Source organism: Chlorocebus sabaeus, chromosome 21, assembly GCF_047675955.1.
Source record: "Chlorocebus sabaeus isolate Y175 chromosome 21, mChlSab1.0.hap1, whole genome shotgun sequence".
NCBI lineage: Eukaryota > Metazoa > Chordata > Mammalia > Primates > Cercopithecidae > Chlorocebus > Chlorocebus sabaeus.
In genome coordinates, this window is record NC_132924.1 from 110,488,005 (window position 1) to 110,511,160 (window position 23,156).

Sequence of the window (23,156 nt, forward strand, 5' to 3'; positions counted from 1 at the left end):
CCTGAGAGTAATGGATGGTTCCTGGTTTTAACCAAACATCAAGACTGCTTGGAAAATGGTGTTTAAGGTCAGAAGTCAAGTACAGTCGAGTACGTACTAGAGCTCAAAAAGATCATAAGCTTATGAGTCATCCAGTCATTAGGATGCACATTACATTTCTTCTCAGTGCCTAGTAGCAAACTGACCACTCTGTAAGATAAAGGCCTTTTAAACCAAAAAGAAGAATAGCTAAACACTCCTCATTGGAACAAAAGTAAACTCAGGAAGGAGTTTATTTAGCAAAGGTCATGTTTAGGGACATACCAGCAAAATGCACATATGGCAAAAGTGTACAATTAAAAAATAAATAAAATGTCAAGAGCATACCCTCACTTATTATTGTAAATACAGATTATTTGCATTATTTATTTATTAATCTTTTTATTATACTTTAAGTTCTGGGATACACGTGCAGAATGTGCAGGTTACATAGGTATACATGTGACACGGTGGTTTGCTGCACCTACCAACCCATCAACTAAATTAGGTATTTCTCCTAATGCTATTCCTCCCCTAGACCCACCCCTACGAGGTTATAATAAAACACTAATTTTGAATCTTCCCCCATATAAGAATATGACAGATATTACTTGGAAGAATATAAAAATTAAGCATTTTATTTCAGAAAAGTAAAAATAAATCTTAACTTTCACTATATCATGCTAAATTGATCAAGCAACATCACACCTTAGAAGAATTCTTATATAAATGGTTACTTCTGAAGCATGCCCAAGACATAAAATTTTAATTTGAAATAGAATAGGCTTCAGTGTATCAGTAAGTCTTCCATTATATTTATTAAAGATCAGATGGTTATTGCCCAGCTGATGAGAAGGGAAATGAAATCAAGACTAAACCTTCATTCTTCATAGGAATTCATATAATCTTAAGAAAAAAAGCGGGGGCAGGAGGGGGCGGAGCAAGATGGCCGAATAGGAACAGCTCCAGTCTCCAACTCCCAGCGCGAGCGACACAGAAGACCGGTGATTTCTGCATTTTCAACTGAGGGACTGGGTTCATCTCACTAGGGAGTGCCGGACAATCGGTGCTGGTCAGCTGTTGCAGCCCGACCAGCAAGAGCTGAAGCATGGCGAGGCATCACCTCACCTGGGAAGCGCAAGGGGGAAGGGAATCCCTTTTCCTAGCCAGGGGAACTGAGACACACAACACCTGGAAAATCGGGTAACTCCCACCCCAATACTGCACTTTAAGCAAACGGGCACACCAGGAGATTATATCCCACACCTGGCCAGGAGGGTCCCATGCCCACGGAGCCTCCCTCATTGCGAGCACAGCAGTCTGCGATCTAACCGCAAGGCAGCAGCGAGGCTGGGGGAGGGGCACCCGCCATTGCTGAGGCTTAAGTAGGTAAACAAAGCCTCTGGGAAGCTCGAACTGGGTGGAGCTCACAGCAGCTCAAGAAAACCTGCCTGTCTCTGTAGACTCCACCTCTGGGGACAGGGCACAGCTAAACAACAACAAAAGCAGCAGAAACCTCTGCAGATGCAAACGACTCTGTCTGACAGCTTTGAAGAGAGCAGTGGATCTCCCAACACGGAGGTTGAGATCTGAGAAGGGACAGACTCCCTGCTCAAGTGGGTCCCTGACCCCTGAGTAGCCTAACTGGGAGACATCCCCCACTAGGGGCAGTCTGACACCCCACACCTCACAGGGTGGAGTACACCCCTGAGAGGAAGCTTCCAAAGCAAGAATCAGACAGGTACACTCGCTGTTCAGCAATATTCTATCTTCTGCAGCCTCTGCTGCTGATACCCAGGCAAACAGGGTCTGGAGTGGACCTCAAGCAATCTCCAACAGACCTACAGCTGAGGGTCCTGACTGTTAGAAGGAAAACTATCAAACAGGAAGGACACCTACACCAAAACCCCATCAGTACATCACCATCATCAAAGACCAGAGGCAGATAAAACCACAAAGATGGGGAAAAAGCAGGGCAGAAAAGCTGGAAATTCAAAAAATAAGAGCGCATCTCCCCCGGCAAAGGAGCGCAGCTCATCGTCAGCAACGGATCAAAGCTGGACGGAGAATGACTTCGACGAGATGAGAGAAGAAGGCTTCAGTCCATCAAACTTCTCAGAGCTAAAGGAGGAATTACATACCCAGCGCAAAGAAACTAAAAATCTTGGAAAAAAAGTGGAAGAATAGATAGCTAGAGTAATTAATGCAGAGAAGGTCATAAACGAAATGAAAGAGATGAAAACCATGACACGAGAAATACGTGACAAATGCACAAGCTTCAGTAACCAACTTGATCAACTGGAAGAAAGAGTATCAGCGATTGAGGATCCAATGAATGAAAAAAGAAGAAAAAGAAATGAACAAAGCCTGCAAGAAGTATGGGATTATGAAAAAAGACCAAATCTACGTCTGATTGGGGTGCCTGAAAGTGAGGGAGAAAATGGAACCAGGTTGGAAAACACTCTTCAGGATATCATCCAGGAGAGCTTCCCCAACCTAGTAGGGCAGGCCAACATTCAAATCCAGGAAATACAGAGAATGCCACAAAGATACTCCTCGAGAAGAACAACTCCAAGACACATAATTGCCAGATTCACCAAAGTTGAAATGAAGGAAAAAATCTTAAGGGCAGCCAGAGAGAAAGGTCGGGTTACCCACAAAGGGAAGCCCATCAGACTAACAGCAGATCTCTCGGCAGAAACTCTACAAGCCAGAAGAGAGTGGGGGCCAATATTCAACATTCTTAAAGAAAAGAATTTTAAACCCAGAATTTCATATCCAGCCAAACTAAGTTTCATAAGTGAAGGAGAAATAAAATCCTTTACAGATAAGCAAATGCTTAGAGATTTTGTCACCACTAGGCCTGCCTTACAAGAGACCCTGAAGGAAGCACTAAACATGGAAAGGAACAACCGGTACCAGCCATTGCAAAAACATGCCAAAATGTAAAGACCATCGAGGCTAGGAAGAAACTGCATCAACTAACAAGCAAAATAACCAGCTAATATCATAATGGCAGGATCAAGTTCACACATAACAATATTAACCTTAAATGTAAATGGACTAAATGCTCCAATTAAAAGACACAGACTGGCAAACTGGATAAAGAGTCAAGACTCATCAGTCTGCTATATTCAGGAGACCCATCTCACATGCAGAGACATACATAGGCTCAAAATAAAGGGATGGAGGAAGATTTACCAAGCAAATGGAGAACAAAAAAAAGCGGGGGTTGCAATACTAATCTCTGATAAAATAGACTTTAAACCATCAAAGATCAAAAGAGACAAAGAAGGCCATTACATAATGGTAAAGGGATCAATTCAACAGGAAGAGCTAACTATCCTAAATATATATGCACCCAATACAGGAGCACCCAGATTCATAAAGCAAGTCCTTAGAGACTTACAAAGAGACTTAGACTCCCATACAATAATAATGGGAGATTTCAACACTCCACTGTCAACATTAGACAGATCAACGAGACAGAAAGTTAACAAGGATATCCAGGAATTGAACTCATCTCTGCAGCAAGCAGACCTAATAGACATCTATAGAACTCTCCACCCCAAATCAACAGAATATACATTCTTCTCAGCACCACGTTGCACTTATTCCAAAATTGACCACATAATTGGAAATAAAGCACTCCTCAGCAAATGTAAAAGAACAGAAATTATAACAAACTGTCTCTCAGCACAGTGCAATCAAACTAGAACTCAGGACTAAGAAACTCAATCAAAACCGCTCAACTACATGGAAACTGAACAACCTGCTCCTGAATGACTACTGGGTACATAACGAAATGAAGGCAGAAATAAAGATGTTCTTTGAAACCAATGAGAACAAAGATACAACATACCAGAATCTCTGGGACACATTTAAAGCAGTGTGTAGAGGGAAATTTATAGCACTAAATGCCCACAAGAGAAAGCAGGAAAGGTCTAAAATTGACACTCTAACATCACAATTAAAAGAACTAGAGAAGTAAGAGCAAACACATTCGAAAGCTAGCAGAAGGCAAGAAATAACTAAGATCAGAGCAGTACTGAAGGAGATAGAGACACAAAAAACCCTCCAAAAATCAATGAATCCAGGAGTTGGTTTTTTGAAAAGATCAACAAAATTGACAGACCGCCAGCAAGACTAATAAAGAAGAAAAGAGAGAAGAATCAAATCGACGCAATTAAAAATGATAAAGGGGATATCACCACCGACCCCACAGAAATACAAACTACCATCAGAGAATACTATAAACACCTCTACGCAAATAAACTAGAAAATCTAGAAGAAATGGATAATTTCCTGCACACTTACACTCTTCCAAGACTAAACCAGGAAGAAGTTGAATCCCTGAATAGACCAATAGCCGGCTCTGAAATTGAGGCAATAATTAATAGCCTACCAACCAAAAAAAGTCCAGGACCAGATGGATTCACAGCTGAATTCTACCAGAGGTACAAGGAGGAGTTGGTACCATTCCTTCTGAAACTATTCCAATCAATAGAAAAAGAGGGAATGCTCCCTAACTCATTTTATAAGGCCAAAATCATCCTGATACCAAAGTCTGGCAGAGACACAACAAAAAAAGAGAATTTTAGACCAATATCCCTGATGAACATCGATGCAAAAATCCTCAATAAAATACTGGCAAACCGGATTCAACAGCACATCAAAAAGCTTATCCACCATGATCAAGTGGGCTTCATCTCTGGGATGCAAGGCTGGTTCAACATTCGCAAATCAATAAACATAATCCAGCATATAAACAGAACCAAAGACAAGAACCACATCATTATCTCAATAGATGCAGAAAAGGCTTTTGACAAAATTCAACAGCCCTTCATGCTAAAAACGCTCAATAAATTCGGTATTGATGGAACGTACCTCAAAATCATAAGAGCTATTTATGACAAACCCACAGCCAATATCATACTGAATGGGCAAAAACTGGAAAAATTCCCTTTGAAAACTGGCACAAGACAGGGATGCCCTCTCTCACCACTCCTATTCAACATAGTGTTGGAAGTTCTGGCTAGGGCAATCAGGCAAGAGAAAGAAATCAAGGGGATTCAGTTAGGAAAAGAAGAAGTCAAATTGTCCCTGTTTGCAGATGACATGATTGTATATTTAGAAAACCCCATTGTCTCAGCCCAAAATCTCCTTAAGCTGATCAGCAACTTCAGCAAAGTCTCAGGATACAAAATTAATGTGCAAAAATCACAAGCATTCTTATACACCAGTAACAGACAAACAGAGAGCCAAATCAGGAATGAACTTCCATTCACAATTGCTTCAAAGAGAATAAAATACCTAGGAATCCAACTTACAAGGGATGTAAAGGACCTCTTCAAGGAGAACTACAAACAACTGCTCAGTGAAATAAAAGAGGACACAAACAAATGGAAGAACATACCATGCTCATGGATAGGAAGAATCAATATTGTGAAAATGGCCATACTGCCCAAGGTTATCTATAGATTCAATGCCATCCCCATCAAGCTACCAATGAGTTTCTTCACAGAACTGGAAAAAACTGCTTTAAAGTTCATATGGAACCAAAAAAGAGCCCGCATCTCCAAGACAATCCTAAGTCAAAAGAACAAAGCTGGAGGCATCACGCTACCTGACTTCAAACTATACTACAAGGCTACAGTAACCAAAACAGCATGGTACTGGTACCAAAACAGAGATATAGACCAATGGAACAGAACAGAGTCCTCAGAAATAATACCACACATCTACAGCCATCTGATCTTTGACAAACCTGAGAGAAACAAGAAATGGGGAAAGGATTCCCTATTTAATAAATGGTGCTGGGAAAATTGGCTAGCCATAAGTAGAAAGCTGAAACTGGATCCTTTCCTTACTCCTTATACGAAAATTAATTCAAGATGGATTAGAGACTTAAATGTTAGACCTAATACCATAAAAATCCTAGAAGAAAACCTAGGTAGTACCATTCAGGACATAGGCATAGGCAAAGACTTCATGTCTAAAACACCAAAAGCAACGGCAGCAAAAGCCAAAATTGACAAATGGGATCTCATTAAACTAAAAAGCTTTTGCACAGCAAAAGAAACTACCATCAGAGTGAACAGGCAACCTACAGAATGGGAGAAAATTTTTGCAATCTACTCATCTGACAAAGGGCTAATATACAGAACCTACAAAGAACTCAAACAAATATACAAGAAAAAAACAAACAACCCCATCGAAAAGTGGGCAAAGGATATGAACAGACATTTCTCAAAAGAAGACATTCATACAGCCAACAGACACATGAAAAAATGCTCATCATCACTGGCCATCAGGGAAATGCAAATCAAAACCACAATGAGATACCATCTCACACCAGTTAGAATGGCGATCATTAAAAAGTCAGGAAACAACAGGTGCTGGAGAGGATATGGAGAAATAGGAACACTTTTACACTGTTGGTGGGATTGTAAACTAGTTCAACCATTATGGAAAACAGTATGGCGATTCCTCAAGGATCTAGAACTAGATGTACCATATGACCCAGCCATCCCATTACTGGGTATATACCCAAAGGATTATAAATCATGCTGCTATAAAGACACATGCACACGTATGTTTATTGCGGCACTATTCACAATAGCAAAGACTTGGAATCAACCCAAATGTCCATCAGTGACAGACTGGATTAAGAAAATGTGGCACATATACACCACGGAATACTATGCAGCCATAAAAAAGGATGAGTTTGTGTCCTTTGTAGGGACATGGATGCAGCTGGAAACCATCATTCTTAGCAAACTATCACAAGAACAGAAAACCAAACACCGCATGTTCTCACTCGTAGGTGGGAACTGAACAATGAGATCACTTGGACTCGGGAAGGGGAACATCACACACCGGGGCCTATCATGAGGAGGGGGGAGGGGGGAGGGATTGCACTGGGAGTTATACCTCATGTAAATTATAAGTTGATGGGTGCTGACGAGTTGATGGGTGCAGCACACCAACATGGCACAAGTATACATATGTAACAAACCTGCACGTTATGCACATGTACCCTAGAACTTAAAGTATAATAATAATAAATTTTTTAAAAAAAGAAAAAAAAGAACATCTAGAAACTTAATACATGTATATTTACACATCCAAACGTAGTCCCTGATTGCTAAAGAAATAGAGTGATGTAGAGAATGATTTCCTAGAGAAGGTAAAAAGAAATTTTCCAAAAAGGAAGATTTGCATTGGCAGAAAAGCTGGGGGTAGAGATTTCTATAGAGAACATGCAGCTTAGCAGAATGAAGAAAGACATAAGAAGCACTTCCATTTGATAACAGGGACCTCTGAAATAGTGTCAGGGAGGAGTGTGTCAGGAAAATCGTGAAAACGAGATGGCTGAGAGAACCCCATTCAGGACTCAGAGGGTAGTGTGAGGCCAAAGACTCTCCCCCCTCTCCCCTACCTCCCACCCCTATAACATCAACAAAAATCACTCGGAGACTTCATTCAGACTATATCCTCACACAAGTCTGCCACCCTCTTCCCCAAAGAGAACTAGGAGTTTAAATATATAGCAGTAAGACAGCTGGGAACTCAGATGCTTGAAGAATGGCTTTGGGTAGACCATGCTTTCTGAGAATGGGAAAAAGCCCACAGGATAGTTAAGGAAGAGAGGGTGACTAGAGAGGCACACGGTCAGAGAAACAAAGCGAACAGTTAACAGTTAACAGAAATAGCCATGGTTTAAATGACTTTCTTGCAATCTTACAAAATACCTCTTTTTTTTTTTCTCAATGGCTGAAACAATTGTCTTCACTAGTGAGGGTGACAGGATGGAAATATCATCAGACAAGGAAAACTGAGTGGATTCTGGCAGATGTCAAATTCCCTTTTCAATAATCATTGGGACTTTGCATTGTCAGGAGAAAAGCTGGAACCTGCATGATTAAATAGCATTTGTCCCCTTGCCAAAGAATGTGGAAGCTGCCTGCCTGCAGTATTTATACACTTGCAAAGTGGATTTTAGTGTTTTTCAAAAAGTGGGTCTGTGGCAAGGTGTAGCAATAGAAACCCCATTTGCCATCCCAAACAAAAACAATCTACTGGAATTCGTAAGCAGAAATCCCTACAGGACTCCTTAGACAGCAGGGCACAGGTATCTCCAAAATACTTTCCAAAAATGAAAGGTGGTGTTTTTCATTTTTCCTCCTGTGTTTCATTGCTCAGTGTTCTCTCCTGGCTCAGAAGCCTGTAAGAGTCGGGAGCAGAAGAGGCCTTAGAAGGCAGCCAAGCTCAGCCGGCTCCAGGGAGAAACCCAGGCCTGATGCAAGCAACTCCAAACCACGGCTTTTGCAATTGCCAACCCTATCACCCATGTTAAAGTGACAATTACTCAGAATGATACAAGTTGATATGGTTTGGATCTGTGTCCCCACCCAACCTCATGCTGAATTGTAATCCCCAGTGTTGGAAGTGGGGTCTGATGGGAGGTGATTGGATCATGGGTGTGGATTTCCCCCTCGGTGTTCTCATGATAGTGAGTGAATTTTCATGAGATCTGGTTGTTTAAAAGTGTGTGGCACCTCCCCCTCTGCTTTCTCTTCTTCCTGCTCCAGCCATGTAGGATGTGCCTGCTTCCCCTTCGCCTTCTGCCATGATTGTAAGTTTCCTGAGGACTCCCCATCCATGCGTCGTGTATAGCCTGTGGAACCATGAGCCAACAAAACCTCTTTTCTTTATAAATCACCCAGTCTCGGGTAATTATTTATAGCAACGTGAGAATAGATGAACTAATACACAAGTCGTTCTGTGTCCATTGGGCTGTACCCTGCAGGAAATGTGTATTTCAAGTAATCCTAGAGAACAATAGGCTTTAATCATCCCAAAAGCCCACGCAAAGGAGACATATGAGGTCTATTTATAAAAAAATCTATATGCCCATTTTGGCTGTCTGACATTGATGGTTACTCTCACTCTCTCTTGCACATTTCCTCTCTTCCTGTCTCTTTCTTTTGTTAATGTTTGTAAGCAAACTGTGTGCTAGGTCTTTGCCTATATTATCTAATTTAATCCTCACAATAAGCCTATTAGACATGTACTCTTATTATTATCATCCTTGTTTTCAGGATGAAGAAATTGAGGTTTAATGACATTAAGTAATTTGCTCAAGACCACATGGCTAATATGGAATAAAACCAGCATGTAGACCCAGGATGTGAAATACTTATGAGATATGAGAAAGCCCGTCTCTTTAGCAGGGTACTACATTGTCTGCTTATCTGGTTGTATAGACTGTCAAACCATACTACGGGGTCATTAGGTAGTAATACCAGGTCCTTCCTTCCCAGTATTTCCCTGGTCAGGCCAAAGGGATGTAGTTTTAGTAGTCTCCATAGCCCATACTTTTCTGGCTCTGATGAGGAAAGTTGTAGAAAATCAAGTTGCTCTGCTAGGTAAAGGAGACGCTTCAGCAATGAACTTCTCATAAGTATTATGTGAAACTATGCTTGCTGGGGAATGGATGTTACAAGATGCTAAGAAAGTCACATCCTAAGATTTAGGGCACCCAAAATGAACCCAGAATTGAGGATTGACATAATGGGTCTGGCAAAACAAGGAAACATTTAGTCGACTTAATTAGCTTGTAAGATGGCTGGACTGGTGAATATTTTAACAGCTTTATCCAGGACAGTCCAGGCCTAAGCAGCTATAATTGACAGGCTGGGCAAACAAAAATGCAAACAAAAAATGCATTCAAAGTACTACAATATACAGGTTAAAGTAACATATCTAAGACTAACCTTCTAGGAACCAACTGAGAAAGTGACAACACATTCTAATATTCTGCAACTGGTAGTGATGATAAGATATGTTTAGGGTAAGTCCATAATTCAGGGAAACCAGTCACCAGCCAGTTATTTGCAAGAGGAGGTCACCAAAATGATAAAACAAGTTCTAGGTAGAGGAAAAGACTTTCAATTAAATATTAGGATTTCTAGTCAAATTAAAAACAAATATAGTAACAATTATCCTCACATGAGAATTATATTACAATAACTTTCAGTGTACCAGCCCAGCCCCTTGGTTTCACTGGGTGTTAATATAACCCAGATCATATAATTTTGTGCAGTAGAAATCATAAACACAGTAACTTTTAACAATAGGCACAATTCAATTTTCTGTTTCTGGTATCATAGAATATTACACAAAGACCAGAGTCAGAGATTTCTCAATTCCTAAATACTGTATTGACTTATCTGTGGAAATGAAACCTATGATAGCTTCATTTGTTGCCAGACACATCACCTTGTTTGATGACCCCTTCTCATCCTTCCACTTAAAAGTAAACTAGGGGCCAGGCATGGTGGCTCACGCCTGTCTTGCCAGAACTTTGGGAGGCTGAGGCAGGTGGATCACAGGAGGTCAGGACTTCGAGACCAGCCTGTCCAACATGGTGAAACCTCATCTCTAGTAAAAATAGAAAAATTAGCCGGGCATGGTAGCACACGCCTGTAATTCCAGCTGCTCGGTAGGCTGAGGCAGGAGAATCACTTGAACCTGAGAGGCAAAGGTAGAAGTGAGCTGAGATCACGCCACTGCACTCCAGCTTGGGTGGCACAGTGAAACTCCATCTCAAAAGACAAACAAACAAAGCAAACTAGGACTAGGACATCAACTTTCTTCCTTTTCTAACTCCTTTTTTTCCCTGTTGCTTTTTTATTTTACAAGGTGTTAATATTTTAACTTAAATATTCTATAACCCCAAAAGCAATCCAACGCAATGTTGTAGGTATATTTTAATAAAGAGTATTCCCTTGGCTGGGCATGGTGGCTCACACCTGTAATCCCAGCACTTTGGGAGGCCAAGGCAGGCGGATTGTCTGAAGTCAGGAGTTGGAGACCAGGCTGACCAACAAGGTGAAACCACTAAAAAGACAAAAAATTACCCGGGCATGGTGGTGCATGCCTGTAATCCCAGCTACTCAGAAGGCTGAGACAGAAGAATGGCTTAAACCTGGGAGACGGAGGTTGCAATGAGCCGAGATTGTGCCACTGCACTCCACCCTGGGTGATAGAGGGAGACTTTGTCTCAAAACAAAACAAAACAAAAACAAACAAAAAAAGGGTATTCCCTCATCTCCTCCTGCCACTTACAATCAACCTTCAAAAGACAACTAGATAATTATCACAAACAAAGCATTCCAAAAAAACCCAAAAACAATCAAAAGGATTATATGGTTACAATCAATAATGAGATATAGTAAAGGGAAATGACCGATAACAGTAGGGTCAGGACACATAGAAAGCAATATAACCAGATTTTGGAAAGCCCAGGGCGGGTTGTTTTGTTTTGTTTTCTTAATCAGCAGTGAATTATCTATTTTCCTAGGATTTGTGAAAGCAGGCTAACTAAGAAAAAATATGCTATCATTTTTATTTTTTTTCCTTTCAAAACACAGTCTATAGGGAACACCCAGCGAGACTACCACAAAAGGCCATCTTTTCAGCACATAGTAACTGAATCTCTTTGGAAAAAGACCAGGAGTGACCTATCTTCTACAAGAGGGAACAATATTAATGAGGTTGCAATGGGATTCAAAGATCTGTAATGAAAGTTTCTGTTTGCCAACACCACATACTGCAGCAAATTTAACAGTAAGATTTGTATAGAGAGAATCAGTTCTGTGCCAGGGCACAGCACAGAATAAGGCAATGTCTCTATTCATTGAGTTTATAGTCAAATAAGAAAAGCAACATTACCCATGAGGAAAGAAAATTGGAACACCCTCAAAAAAAAAAAAAAAAAAAAGTAGGCAATAAGGAAGGAGAAATCATGGGCATTTAAATTGTCAGGAAAATTCATCTTTGTTTGTCCTTAGTATCTACGGAGGTGGTTCCAAGACACGGAAATTAATGAGCATTGAGGTGAGACTTGAATGAAGGACAATGAAGGTGCCTGCCAGAGAGATGGTAGGAGGTGATCGAAACCTTATGGGTGAATAAAGACAAGAAAGGCGAGGGCTAGAGAGGGTCCCGCAAGCAGAGTAGAAGTAATTCTCTAAAGCTCTAAAGCAACATGAGCTAAACCAGGAAGAGAAAGAGCCTAAAAAATAAGCACTAAAAAGTTCAAATCTAATCAGAAAGTCAAGGGGGATTCTATAGGAAAAATCTGATATGGGGCAAAAAAAGGACACTTCAGCAACTTTACATTAATGATAGCCCAAAGTCATTGCAAAGTGACATACTGTGATGGTCAATATAGTAAGTTCTTCCTAGCAATGCAATTAAAGATCTGCACATATTTCCATCTATAACATCAGTCAAGTTTACTTTTTTTAGACGCATTCTTGCTCTGTAGCCCAGGCTAGAGTACAGTGGCACGATCTCGGCTCTCTGCAATCTCTGACTCCTGGGTTCAAACACTTCTCTTCCCTCAGCCTTCCAAGCAGCCGGGATTACAGGCATGTGCCACCATGTCGGGCTTATTTTTGTATTTTTAGCAGAGGTGAGGTTTCACCATGTTGGCCAGGCTGGTCTCAAACTCCTGACCTCAGGTGATCCGCCTGTCTCGGCCTCCCAAAGTGCTAGGATTACAGGTGTGAGCCACGGCACCCAGCCAGTATCTAACTTTCTTAATCTTCTTTAGTCGTATTCATCATAGTCATAACAATTATCTTCCTACTTGTGATAATCTCTTTAAGGGAACAGCTACCTTTTGAGAATTCTACCTTTTAAAAAAATGAGTGTTATTGACAGGAGATTGGATCCCTATTTTCTTGATTATGACGTATGGGGCTATAAGAAGTGGATCCAAAATATATCTTTGAATTGTTTTTCTGTGTCAAGGGTTTTTCTTACTTATATGAATAAAAAATTCCCATCTTTAATAATCACTTTCTACCCAATAAAAAGGCCTCATACAATTATGCGGTCTTTATTTAACAAACAAAATCATTATTTCCTATTACATGAGCTCAAATTTCAGCAATGCTATTGACAGGCAGTACAGAGAAATGGTTGGGAAAGGATCTGGATCCAGATCACCTGAGTTCACATCCTACTTCTACCTTTTACGCAATAGGTATGTGGCCTTGGACAAATCATTTAATCAGTTTGTCCCCTAGTTTTCTCCTCTGTAAAATGAGAATAATAGGAGTATATACGAGATATTCCAGTAACTCAAGTATTATACAAAGTCTTCCAGAGATCATAAAAAGAGAAAATCCTTCCTAATTCATTTTAAGCTACAAATATCACATACATACTACATAATAGAAAGCAAAATTAAAGACTAATCACACTTATGAACATGGACATAAATATCTAAACAAAATATTAGCAAATCAAATCTAGCAATGTATAAAGGCAGTAAATATTATAACCAATTTGAGTTCTTCTCATAAATATGATATTGATTTTTATTTAAAATTCAAGTAGTAAAATGCACCCATATTAACAGACCAAAGGAAAAAAAAAAGTCATCTCTAAAGATGAGGAAAAGAGTATTCAATAAGATTCAACATCTGTTGAATTTAACACATTAGAGTGAAGGAAAATATCCTTATAAGAAATATCCACAAAACAAGTACTGCCACCTGCATCATGACCACCTGGCAGTGAACTTCTTTCTTAATTGTGACTTCTGGATGCATCCACTTTGAATTCAGGAAAAAGTTAATGATGCTATCTCTATTACCAGTCAATACTGCACTGAAGGTTTTCACCAGTGCAGAAAGTGCCAGAAATATGTATACAAAGCATAAATACTGGAAAGGACAAAACAAAATTCTTTGTAGATGAGATTGCCTATATAGAATTCTCTTCCCACAAAAAGACCCTTGAGATAAAATTTATGAATTTAAAGCTTTATCAGGAATATTGATAAAGAAACAAGATTTTAAAATTCAACTGCATTTCAAAATGCCAGCAAAGACCACTTAGAAAATATAATTTTAAAAATACAACATATGAATTGTCACTAAAAATATAAAGTACCTAGGAATATATTTAACACAAAAATGACTAAACCACTCATGAAGGAAATTATAAAACTCTATTCATAGCCATTTTAAAAAGCCAATTAAATGTAAAGAGATGTAGCTTGGAATAAATAGATGCACTATCATAAAAATATCAATTTTCTTTATACTAATTTATAGATTCACGCAATTTTCATAAAAATTTCAACACAAAACTTGATAAACTAATTTTATAATTTATATAAAACAGGAAAAACTCAATTATAAACCAAGTCACACCTGAAGAACAAATTACAGGATATATCCTCCAACAGATACCAGAACTCATACCAAAGTTATAACAACTAAAACAATAGTACAGGGATAGATATATTCATCAATATAACAGAAAATAGAACCTGGAGACTCACATTTACAGGGAGACAACAGGCTTTGCAAGTCAGTGCAGAAAATAAATGATAATGAAATAGCTGGTTATGTATATTAACACAATCAAAATAAAATTTGACCTTTACCTCTTACCAAACCACAAAAATCAATTCCAAGTTATTAAATATGAAAGAAAGCACTCTAAAAATTTTATGAGACAATATCTTTATGATTATGCTTTGAAAGATTTCTTTTAAAAATATCAAAGGCATAAACCACAGAAAAACAATAATTTTACTATAGTAAAATAAAGAATATCCATCTATTCATCAGATGACATCAAAAAGAGCTCAAACAGATAAACCACGAACTGGAGAAAATTTGCAACACACATAGGCAACAAAACAATTTTTACCTAGAATACATAAAAAAGTTCATAAATCATTAAGAACACAACCAACCATGTGGGGAAGAGTGAGTAAAAGAAATAAAAAGACCTTTCATAGAAGAGTAAACACAAATGGCCTATATGAAAAGATGCTTGATCTCATATGTAATCATTGATTACAAATTAGATGTCATTTCATACTTTCATAAGACTAGCAAACATTTTTAAATTAGTTAATTTCAAGTGTGGGCTAGGATGTAGATCAATGGGAACTCTTATCTACTGAAGTTGCGAGTGTATATTAAAATGATCACTTTGCAAAACAATTTGTTATAATGCTATAAGTTAAATATGTATATAATCTACCACCTAACTTAAGCTATTCCCAGGCTTAAGCACATGTATACCAGAGTTACAAAAAAGAGAATGTTCATAGTGATATTGTTTGCAATAACAAAACAAAAACAAAACCCCAAGAAACCTGTTATTTATGTAAATATTCATTAGCAGATTGGATATATAAATTGTTATATACTCATACAATAGAGTAGTATACAACATGAACTATTGATGAAATGCATATGGCACTCATACATAAGGATGAATCACAAAAAAATATTCTTTTGAATAAAAGAAACAAATCACAACATGAGTCAATTTGTACAAATTCAAAATATGTAAAACTATATATACACACACATATACACACATATGGGAACACATATATGAGTTATATATCCACATATACATTCATATGTAAGATATGCATATATGTAGTAAAACAATAAGAAGAAACAAGGACATGATTAACAAAAAGGCAAAATAGTAGTTATTTCTGAAGGAGAAGGAAGGGGACATAATTAGGAAAACAAATGACATGAAGCTCCCAAATTCCTACAAATGTTTTACTTAGTCTGAGGGCCAAGTACACAGTAGTTCCTTTTGCTTATTATTTAAACTGAGAAGATAACATTTTATATATTTTATGAATAGTATCTATTTCAGTAATATACATGAAAGAAAAGTGAATGATGAGGTATAGCCATTGATGCCTCAAAGAGTTTGGGCCACGCCACAGTGTGTTTCATTGCATAACTATATTAATCCATTCTCATGCTGCTATTAAAGACATACTTGAGACTGCATAATTTATAAAGGAAAGAGGTTTAATGGACTCACAGTTCCACATGGCTGGGCAGGCCTCACAATCATGGCGGAAAATGAAGAAAGAACAAAGGGACGTCTTACATGGCGGCAGGCAAGAGAGAGCTTGTGCAGGGGAACTCACATTTACAAAACCATCAGATCTCATGAGACTTAATCACTATCACAAAAACAGTATGGGGGAAACTGCCCCACGATTCAGTTATCTCCACCTGGCCCCATCCTTGACACATGGGGATTACTACAATTCAAGATGAAATTTGGGTGGGGACACAGCCAAACTATCTCAGTAACTTACTGAAAAGTACAGCCGACTCCAAGCCTGACAGTAGATTCATTCTTGAACACTTTACACTGGCGATTGTGGTTGTGACAATTTTATTTCCAGATAGCCATTACTGCAATTCATGTTCACTATGTTACTGTTGCAACAAAAAAAGCTGCCCTAGAATGTGACAGCCATAGTTGACAACTGGTCTAGGAGGTAGGACAGGAGAAGGATGCCTGCCTCAGACGTTCCAGTGGGGCATGCAGCAGATTGTTGGCACTTTCTTTTGAGAGGCAACTAATGCCTTTCAGTTTGTAAATGAACAGACATTAGTTGGAAGATGACCTGCCCTGAGTGTGCTGGCACAGGTAGCAGCAGTAAGGGCAGCATTCCAAGGAGCCTGTAAAATAAGCAGGCTAAGGTGACAGAACAGAAGATGAGTTCTCAGAGCCAGGGAAGCAGCCTGGGCCCAGGAGATGGCTCCAGGAGCAATTTAAATGATGAAGTGATAGGCATTCAATACAGGGGAAATGCAGAGGACAGTGCAATCAATCACTGCCAAGCTTATCTTCTGACAAGGAGTGGGGCTCCAGCTTCCAGATGTAGCATTAAAACATAATGTTCCCACTGGGGTTTAGCATGGCAGGTTTCCCTGAAACTTCAGTTTCACTCAGTTAACTAATTATGAGAAAATGTGACATTGGTATTTACTTTTTCTACAGGGACAAATCATTCCCAGCAGGAGGGACAAGTTGTTATTTTTGTTATGCTTTGTTGTGTCATTAAAAAGAAATTAACTTACACAGTAGTAAATATACTCTTGTTGGAGGGGCGGGGGGAAGAATTATCTCCATAGTTCTCTCCATTCAATTATGTCTTTGGTTTTCCAGGGACATGGCGGATAAAAGAGAGTTAAGAGTTTTGTTGTTAGAATTGGGTCTGAAAATTAACTTTCTCACCTATTAGCTATGTGACCTTAAGCAAGTTATTTAAGCACTCTGAGCCTGCTTTTGCAGCTGTGAAACTGGGGGTGATGCATCCACTACAGAGTGTTATTTGTGAAAGATGAAAGGACATAAGGCAGTTGGAGCACGCGAGCACAGTGCTTCTGCATAATAAGCACTCAATACAATTTAGCCTTTATTCTTAGTGACCCTGATGTGCTATTATATAAATATAGAAACAGTTTATGTGTCATTTAGAGCTTGTGTTGCCAATTCTATATGACCACACATCTAATCATCAACTGAGCCTTTACTCTGGCACTATAAGCTACATGGTGTATTAAACATTTTACTCTTTCTCACCCCGATGTAATAAAAGGTTTCCAGAGAAAATTTAACGAAAATGAAAAAAACGGTTACGTTCTCCCATCCTCTTTTAACTTTTCAAGGGCGGAACGTAATCCCGAGCAAAACATCACAGATAAATCTGTGCTTCCTCTTCTACTGCCTGAATGCTAGAGAATAATACTATGTTTGGGGTGCTTTTAACAAATCAGAAAGTGATTTTACAAATGATTTCTCAACTGAACTTGATACAATCCCATGAGGTACACAGTTTCTGATTAGCCCCATCTTACAGACAAGGAAAACAAAACAAACAAGATAAGGTCAATGACAAAGCCACTGTATTCAAGCTCTCTATGCAAGAGTACCATGAGAATGAAAAATACCAGGGTTATTGGACATGGCAAAATTAGATTTTTCCAAGAATAAGTTCTTGTCTTAGAGCCGAAGTGACTAGTTATTACAGAGGGAGGACTAGCTGAGGAAAGTAAACAAAATAGAAAATCAAGAGACATAGGTTTTATATTCCAATTTCACAATCCATTTGCCCAACATGCCTTAAATTTTCTACCAATAAACTTGAGAAACAAAAATTGCTACTTCTCACCTCTCTCACAAGTATATTGCAATGCCATTATTGTATACAAATAACACATAAGATTGATGCTATAACATTCAAGGGGTTTTATACTAGCCATAGTACATATGAGCTCTTAAAAATATATAAATAGAAGGAAACATATTTTGAGTGGTAGATAGAAAATTCTGGCAATAAAGAAAAAAATATTTTTTTCAAGAATATGTGGGTTAGAAAATGATGAACAACTACATAAGATTAGGTAAATCATCACTATAATTTTGCATTATGTACTTGAATTATTTTTGGAAGTCACAGAAACAAACTAAGAGGTATGAACATGTAATAATTTTTTGAAGCCATGAAATTATAATGGACCTGTAATATCAATAATGTTTCTTCAACTAATCACATATAAGGTTCTTAAAATAATCAATTCTGAAGTGCTCTTAATCTTCCAAGCAAGTCTTTCTGGTAGCAGTCACCCTTTAGGACTTCAAAGGACCCTGACATATGCCCCCTATTATTTCATAACCACTTAAGAAGTCTTAGTGGATTATCAAATTATAATTCACAAGTTTCCCTCAGCCACCATTTCTGTCTGAATGGGGAATAAATTCTTATAGACAGAAAGGCAAAGACAACCAAAAGTCATTAAAGGGAATCCTAGTTCAAAATAAAAACCAAACACAAGCTTCTAGTTTATAATGTGAACATGGAAGCCCAAGGGCCGACATAAATGTGCAAACACCTAGTAATACCAGCAGCAGTCAGCAAAATAGCACATAATAGCAGGTTGCCATTAGGTGATCGACTACCTAATTCTGACTTAATGGGCCTGAACATAATTTTCCCTATGATTCTTCAGAGAGAATAATACAATTTCGTTCCAGTATTCAGTCAGATTTCACAATGTAGCAGTAGAAGAGGCCAGCCTAAAACTCCTTCTCCCTTTTCTTAATTCATTCATTTAATAAACTTTTTCATTGTTTGCTATTTGCTGGAAACTATATCAAAGAACTCACAGTCAAATAGGGAAAACAGGTAAATAAAGCATGAAATTTGTGCATTAAGCCCTAGAATGTAGAAAAATATTTGGCACAATGATAAGCAGATCAGCAAGCCCTCACAGAGGATGAGGTAAGGCGCGTAGAAACTGTCTATGTGGCAAAAGAAGAAGCCTCCTGTCAGAGAGAACAGTATGGATAAAAGCAGGGAGATGTGGAAAAGATGGTGAGCTCCAGAAATTAGATGTAGAATTAGATGTAGTGTCACATGGCTGGAAAACAGATCATGGGTAGAAGAAGGGAAAAGATGGTAAATGAAGCAATAAGCTGTAAAGGAAGACAAATATTCCATTATTTAGTGCTTGCTAGTCCATGTTAAAATACAATATTGAAAAGCTGAACACAATTATTGGTTGGCTGGAAAGATTTCATTCTAAAGGCAATAGGAGCAGATTTTTACTATAGAGCAATCATTTTGGTGCCAGCCAGGTATACAGTGATCTAGGGAAAAGAAATCTAGAGGTATGGATACCAATTATGAGAGAATTTCCAAAGTCCAAGTAAGATACAAAGGTGCCCCAAACCAAAGTTCCATATAGCATATTTGTAAAACAACTGTATAGCACAACTGACTCATTATAGCCACTTAACATTTTTGTGACTGACTGGATAAATGAACAATTCCAAAGGTGAGATGGAACAAAACAAGATATTTTCTCTTTTGAGTGAAATAGCTGTATCTTAAAATGCAAACAATTCATCTCAACTGGATAACAACAAATACCACTGACTGCTTGCCTTCCTTTCAGACTTAGAGTGCTCTTTGCAAATGAGCGATTGGAACATGATCCCAGTGTCCAATCTGGAAGGCACTGTAGGGAATACCTACCATAAACTCTCATTTTAAGGATAAAAATCTGAGTCATAAAAATTACAGGACTAGCCCAAAACCACAAAAAGTTTCTGCTGATGGGACTGAAATCAGTCAGAATAAATTAAGGCTTCACAATATTTGTCAACCAGACTGGTTGGAACAGATTTGAAAGATATCAAATTCAGCTAGGGTGATTTAAGTTTTTAAAAGTGTTTGACATTTCACATTCGAAAACCACAAAGCCAACATCTTAGAGACATTTTCTTAAACAATTATTTGCTCTTACAATTAACTGCAAAGACCAGGGGTCAAGTTTTAATCCTGAATTGGTATAAATAAGACAGATGATTCTTACCATGATCTTCTGAAGAGACTGGTGACCTAAAAGGAAATAATAAGCATGATCAATATTTTATATGATAATTATAACAATAATCAAGAATTATTTCATAGTAATTATACCCCCAAATTGAATTAAATGGAAAGTCAACATAGTAGACAGTGTAATTAATGTGTTGATTGCATGGTATATTTCAATCAACAATTCCCAACTCTTACCTGGATTGGTTGAATGTTACAGGTTACTCAAATGTCAGTCTATGCATGGTGTCCTAGGGCTGCAACAAACTTAGGTAAGTCTACATTTACCACACACAAAAAAGAGAACTCATAGAAATGTAGTATAGATGAGATCCTGTGATGTGTATTGCCCAAGGACACGGCTCCAGTGTAAATGCCAGGGATGTAAAAAAAAAAAAAGCACTAGATTGGGTGCCTGTAGATACAAAGAGATCTACTTGAACAGTATAAATTGAGACAAAGGTAAAAGAAACAGCATGCACCCTTATCATTACCAGTTTTTGTTTCCACTCTTCATGGAATTTAATGTTTGAGTGAGCTGACCCTCTACTTGCTGCCTTATGTCTCAGAACGTGGGAGAAACAGCATGAGGCAAGAAGGCAATCGCTGGGGTTCCACAGAACTTGACCAACAACTTTTGCAAACTATATGTGAGTTCTGCTCTAATTACGGTAACCAGATCACAAATGAAAAAATCATATCAACCCTAAAAGGCTTACTTCCCCTCTGTTGACTACTAGTTGAAATACTTTGAGTAGTATAGACCTAAGTTTGGAGATGAATTCACCTCCAGCTTGAAGACTATGGCTTTGACTCACACTTATTCTTTTTGGGGGAGAAAGAGAGAGACATATAACGTTATATTCAGAGTTGTTGAAATTTCGAAGGGAAAGGCAAGACGTCACACACTTCCCCTATTTTGAAGGAGTCCTCTTCCCTGAATGATTAGCTCACTCAAGTCCATAGCAGGGAAATGACCAAAGATAAACTCAGGAGTTTGGCAATAAAGCTGCCAATTACTATAACTAATATTTATGAGACATGAAGATAAACCGCAGGGCACGAATCATTTAGTCAATACAAAAATGGTTGAAGATAATTTTTAGCTACTTGGGGAGGCTTGATATGACTTTACCTACTGGTTAGTATTATTATTGTTTATTATATGAGTGAACAGTAAAGAATAAAGACAGTAGTAATGGAGAAAAGGCCTTGAACCTCAATGAGTGGCAAAGTATCAACTTATTTCAACTGTGCAAGTCTCTTAAAGTAGACTTTTTCATGAAAACTACAGATTCCCAAGATTTGGTGAAAAGAAAATTGGCTTCTGGGAGATGGACATGGGGAGTGGTGAGCAGAAACCTGCCACAATCCCTAAGTCAACACTGCCCGAGAAACATCACTTGGCCTCCCTGGTGAGGGTTGATTTATCCTCCCATTGGATCCACTTATTTTGTATCATCCACATACCAGCCTTTCTCACTGGGTTGTAACCCCCTGGAAAACTAAGGCTGTATCTTATTTAGAACAAGTGAGCCCTTAATTAAAATGTGTTGAGTTGAATTAATCTCAGTTCTGTCACACTGATATTCAGACTGACACATTCTGGAGCTTCCCAAAAAGTCATCATGTTACTGTCAAACCATCTTTAGGACAAGTTTGCCTGCTCCTAGGTCAGCTGCAAGAAAAAGTCCTAGAGAATGTGCTTGAAGCTCCAATTAGTTATAATGTGGACACTCTCAGAGCCAAAGGACATCAAAAGCACCCAGAAACAGAGACACCCCTATTCTGCCTTAATAATTAGAAAAACTAAAGTGTGCCAGGGGGGTAGTATTGAATGAGAGGTGAAATGAAATTAGAAGCTGAATCTAAAATAAAACCTATATTTTAAATAAAATAAGCTAATTTCTTCAGCTATTTAGGTCATAATAGAGTTAGCCACAAGGAAATATCTTTCCTCCTGGTGTTTGCTGATGAGAAGTCAGTAAAAACGTGTCTTGGATTGTTTGCAATTAATTTGTCACAGAGCTACAGGAAGAAAGTAAAATTCATGCCAAAGGACAACTAAATGTCTCAGGTGGAGAGCTTGTGAAGCAGAGCCTTTGCTGGCTTTCTGCAAAAGCAAAGCACTGATATTCAATCTGAAAAATTCCAGATGGCTCCGTTAGAGTCCCAAGGGGATGCATTCTGCAGTATGTCCAGGCAGTGGATAAAATATCAATTTCAGACTGTTTTGTGAAAATTAGTCATGTTGAGTTTCCATGTTGAATGTCTCCCATATGCCTGGCTTTGTGGAATTTTAAGACATATGGAGTATTTCCATCCTCACTCAGTATTTCACCTTTCGCTGCAACAAGTTACTGCATTGTACTACTGAGATGTGCACATCATCCATTATTGCTGGAAATTGGCATAAAAAGTTAGCTCACGGGTGCATCACCTGAGGTCAGGATTTCGAAACCAGCCTGGCCAACATGGTGAAATCCCATCTCTACTGAAAATACAAAAAGTAGCTCGGTATAGTGGCAGGTGCCTGTAATCCCAGCTACTTGGGAGACTGAGGCAGGAGAATCACTTGAACCCGGGAGGCAGAGGTTGCAGTGAGCCAAGACCGTGCCATTGCACTCCAGCTTGGGTGACAAGAGTAAAACTCTGTCGAGAGAGAGAGAGAGAAAGAGAAAGAGAGAGGAAGGAAGGAAGGAAGGAAGGGAGGGAGGGAGGGAGGGAGGGAGGGAGGGAGGGAGGGAGGAAGGAAAGAAGGAAGGAAGGAAGGAAGGAAGGAAGGAAGGAAGGAAGGAAGGAAGGAAGGAAGGAAGGAAGGAAGGAAGGAAGGAAGCTAGCTAGCTCAGGAGAGAAGAAATATTCTGAAATCAGCAATATAAGT

At 38.7% G+C, this 23,156-nt stretch overlaps 1 protein-coding gene across 2 annotated transcripts in view; it reads right to left on the minus strand.

The window, feature by feature from the left end:
- The window catches only part of DGKI (diacylglycerol kinase iota), a 467,928-nt gene that overhangs the window by 39,303 nt on the left and 405,469 nt on the right, over positions 1 to 23,156 (minus strand). For both annotated transcript variants that reach the window (XM_007983056.3, XM_073009376.1), the window contains one exon: positions 20,268 to 20,293. In XM_007983056.3, the coding sequence (XP_007981247.3) occupies positions 20,268 to 20,293 (26 nt within the window). The remainder of the gene's footprint in view (positions 1 to 20,267; positions 20,294 to 23,156) is intronic.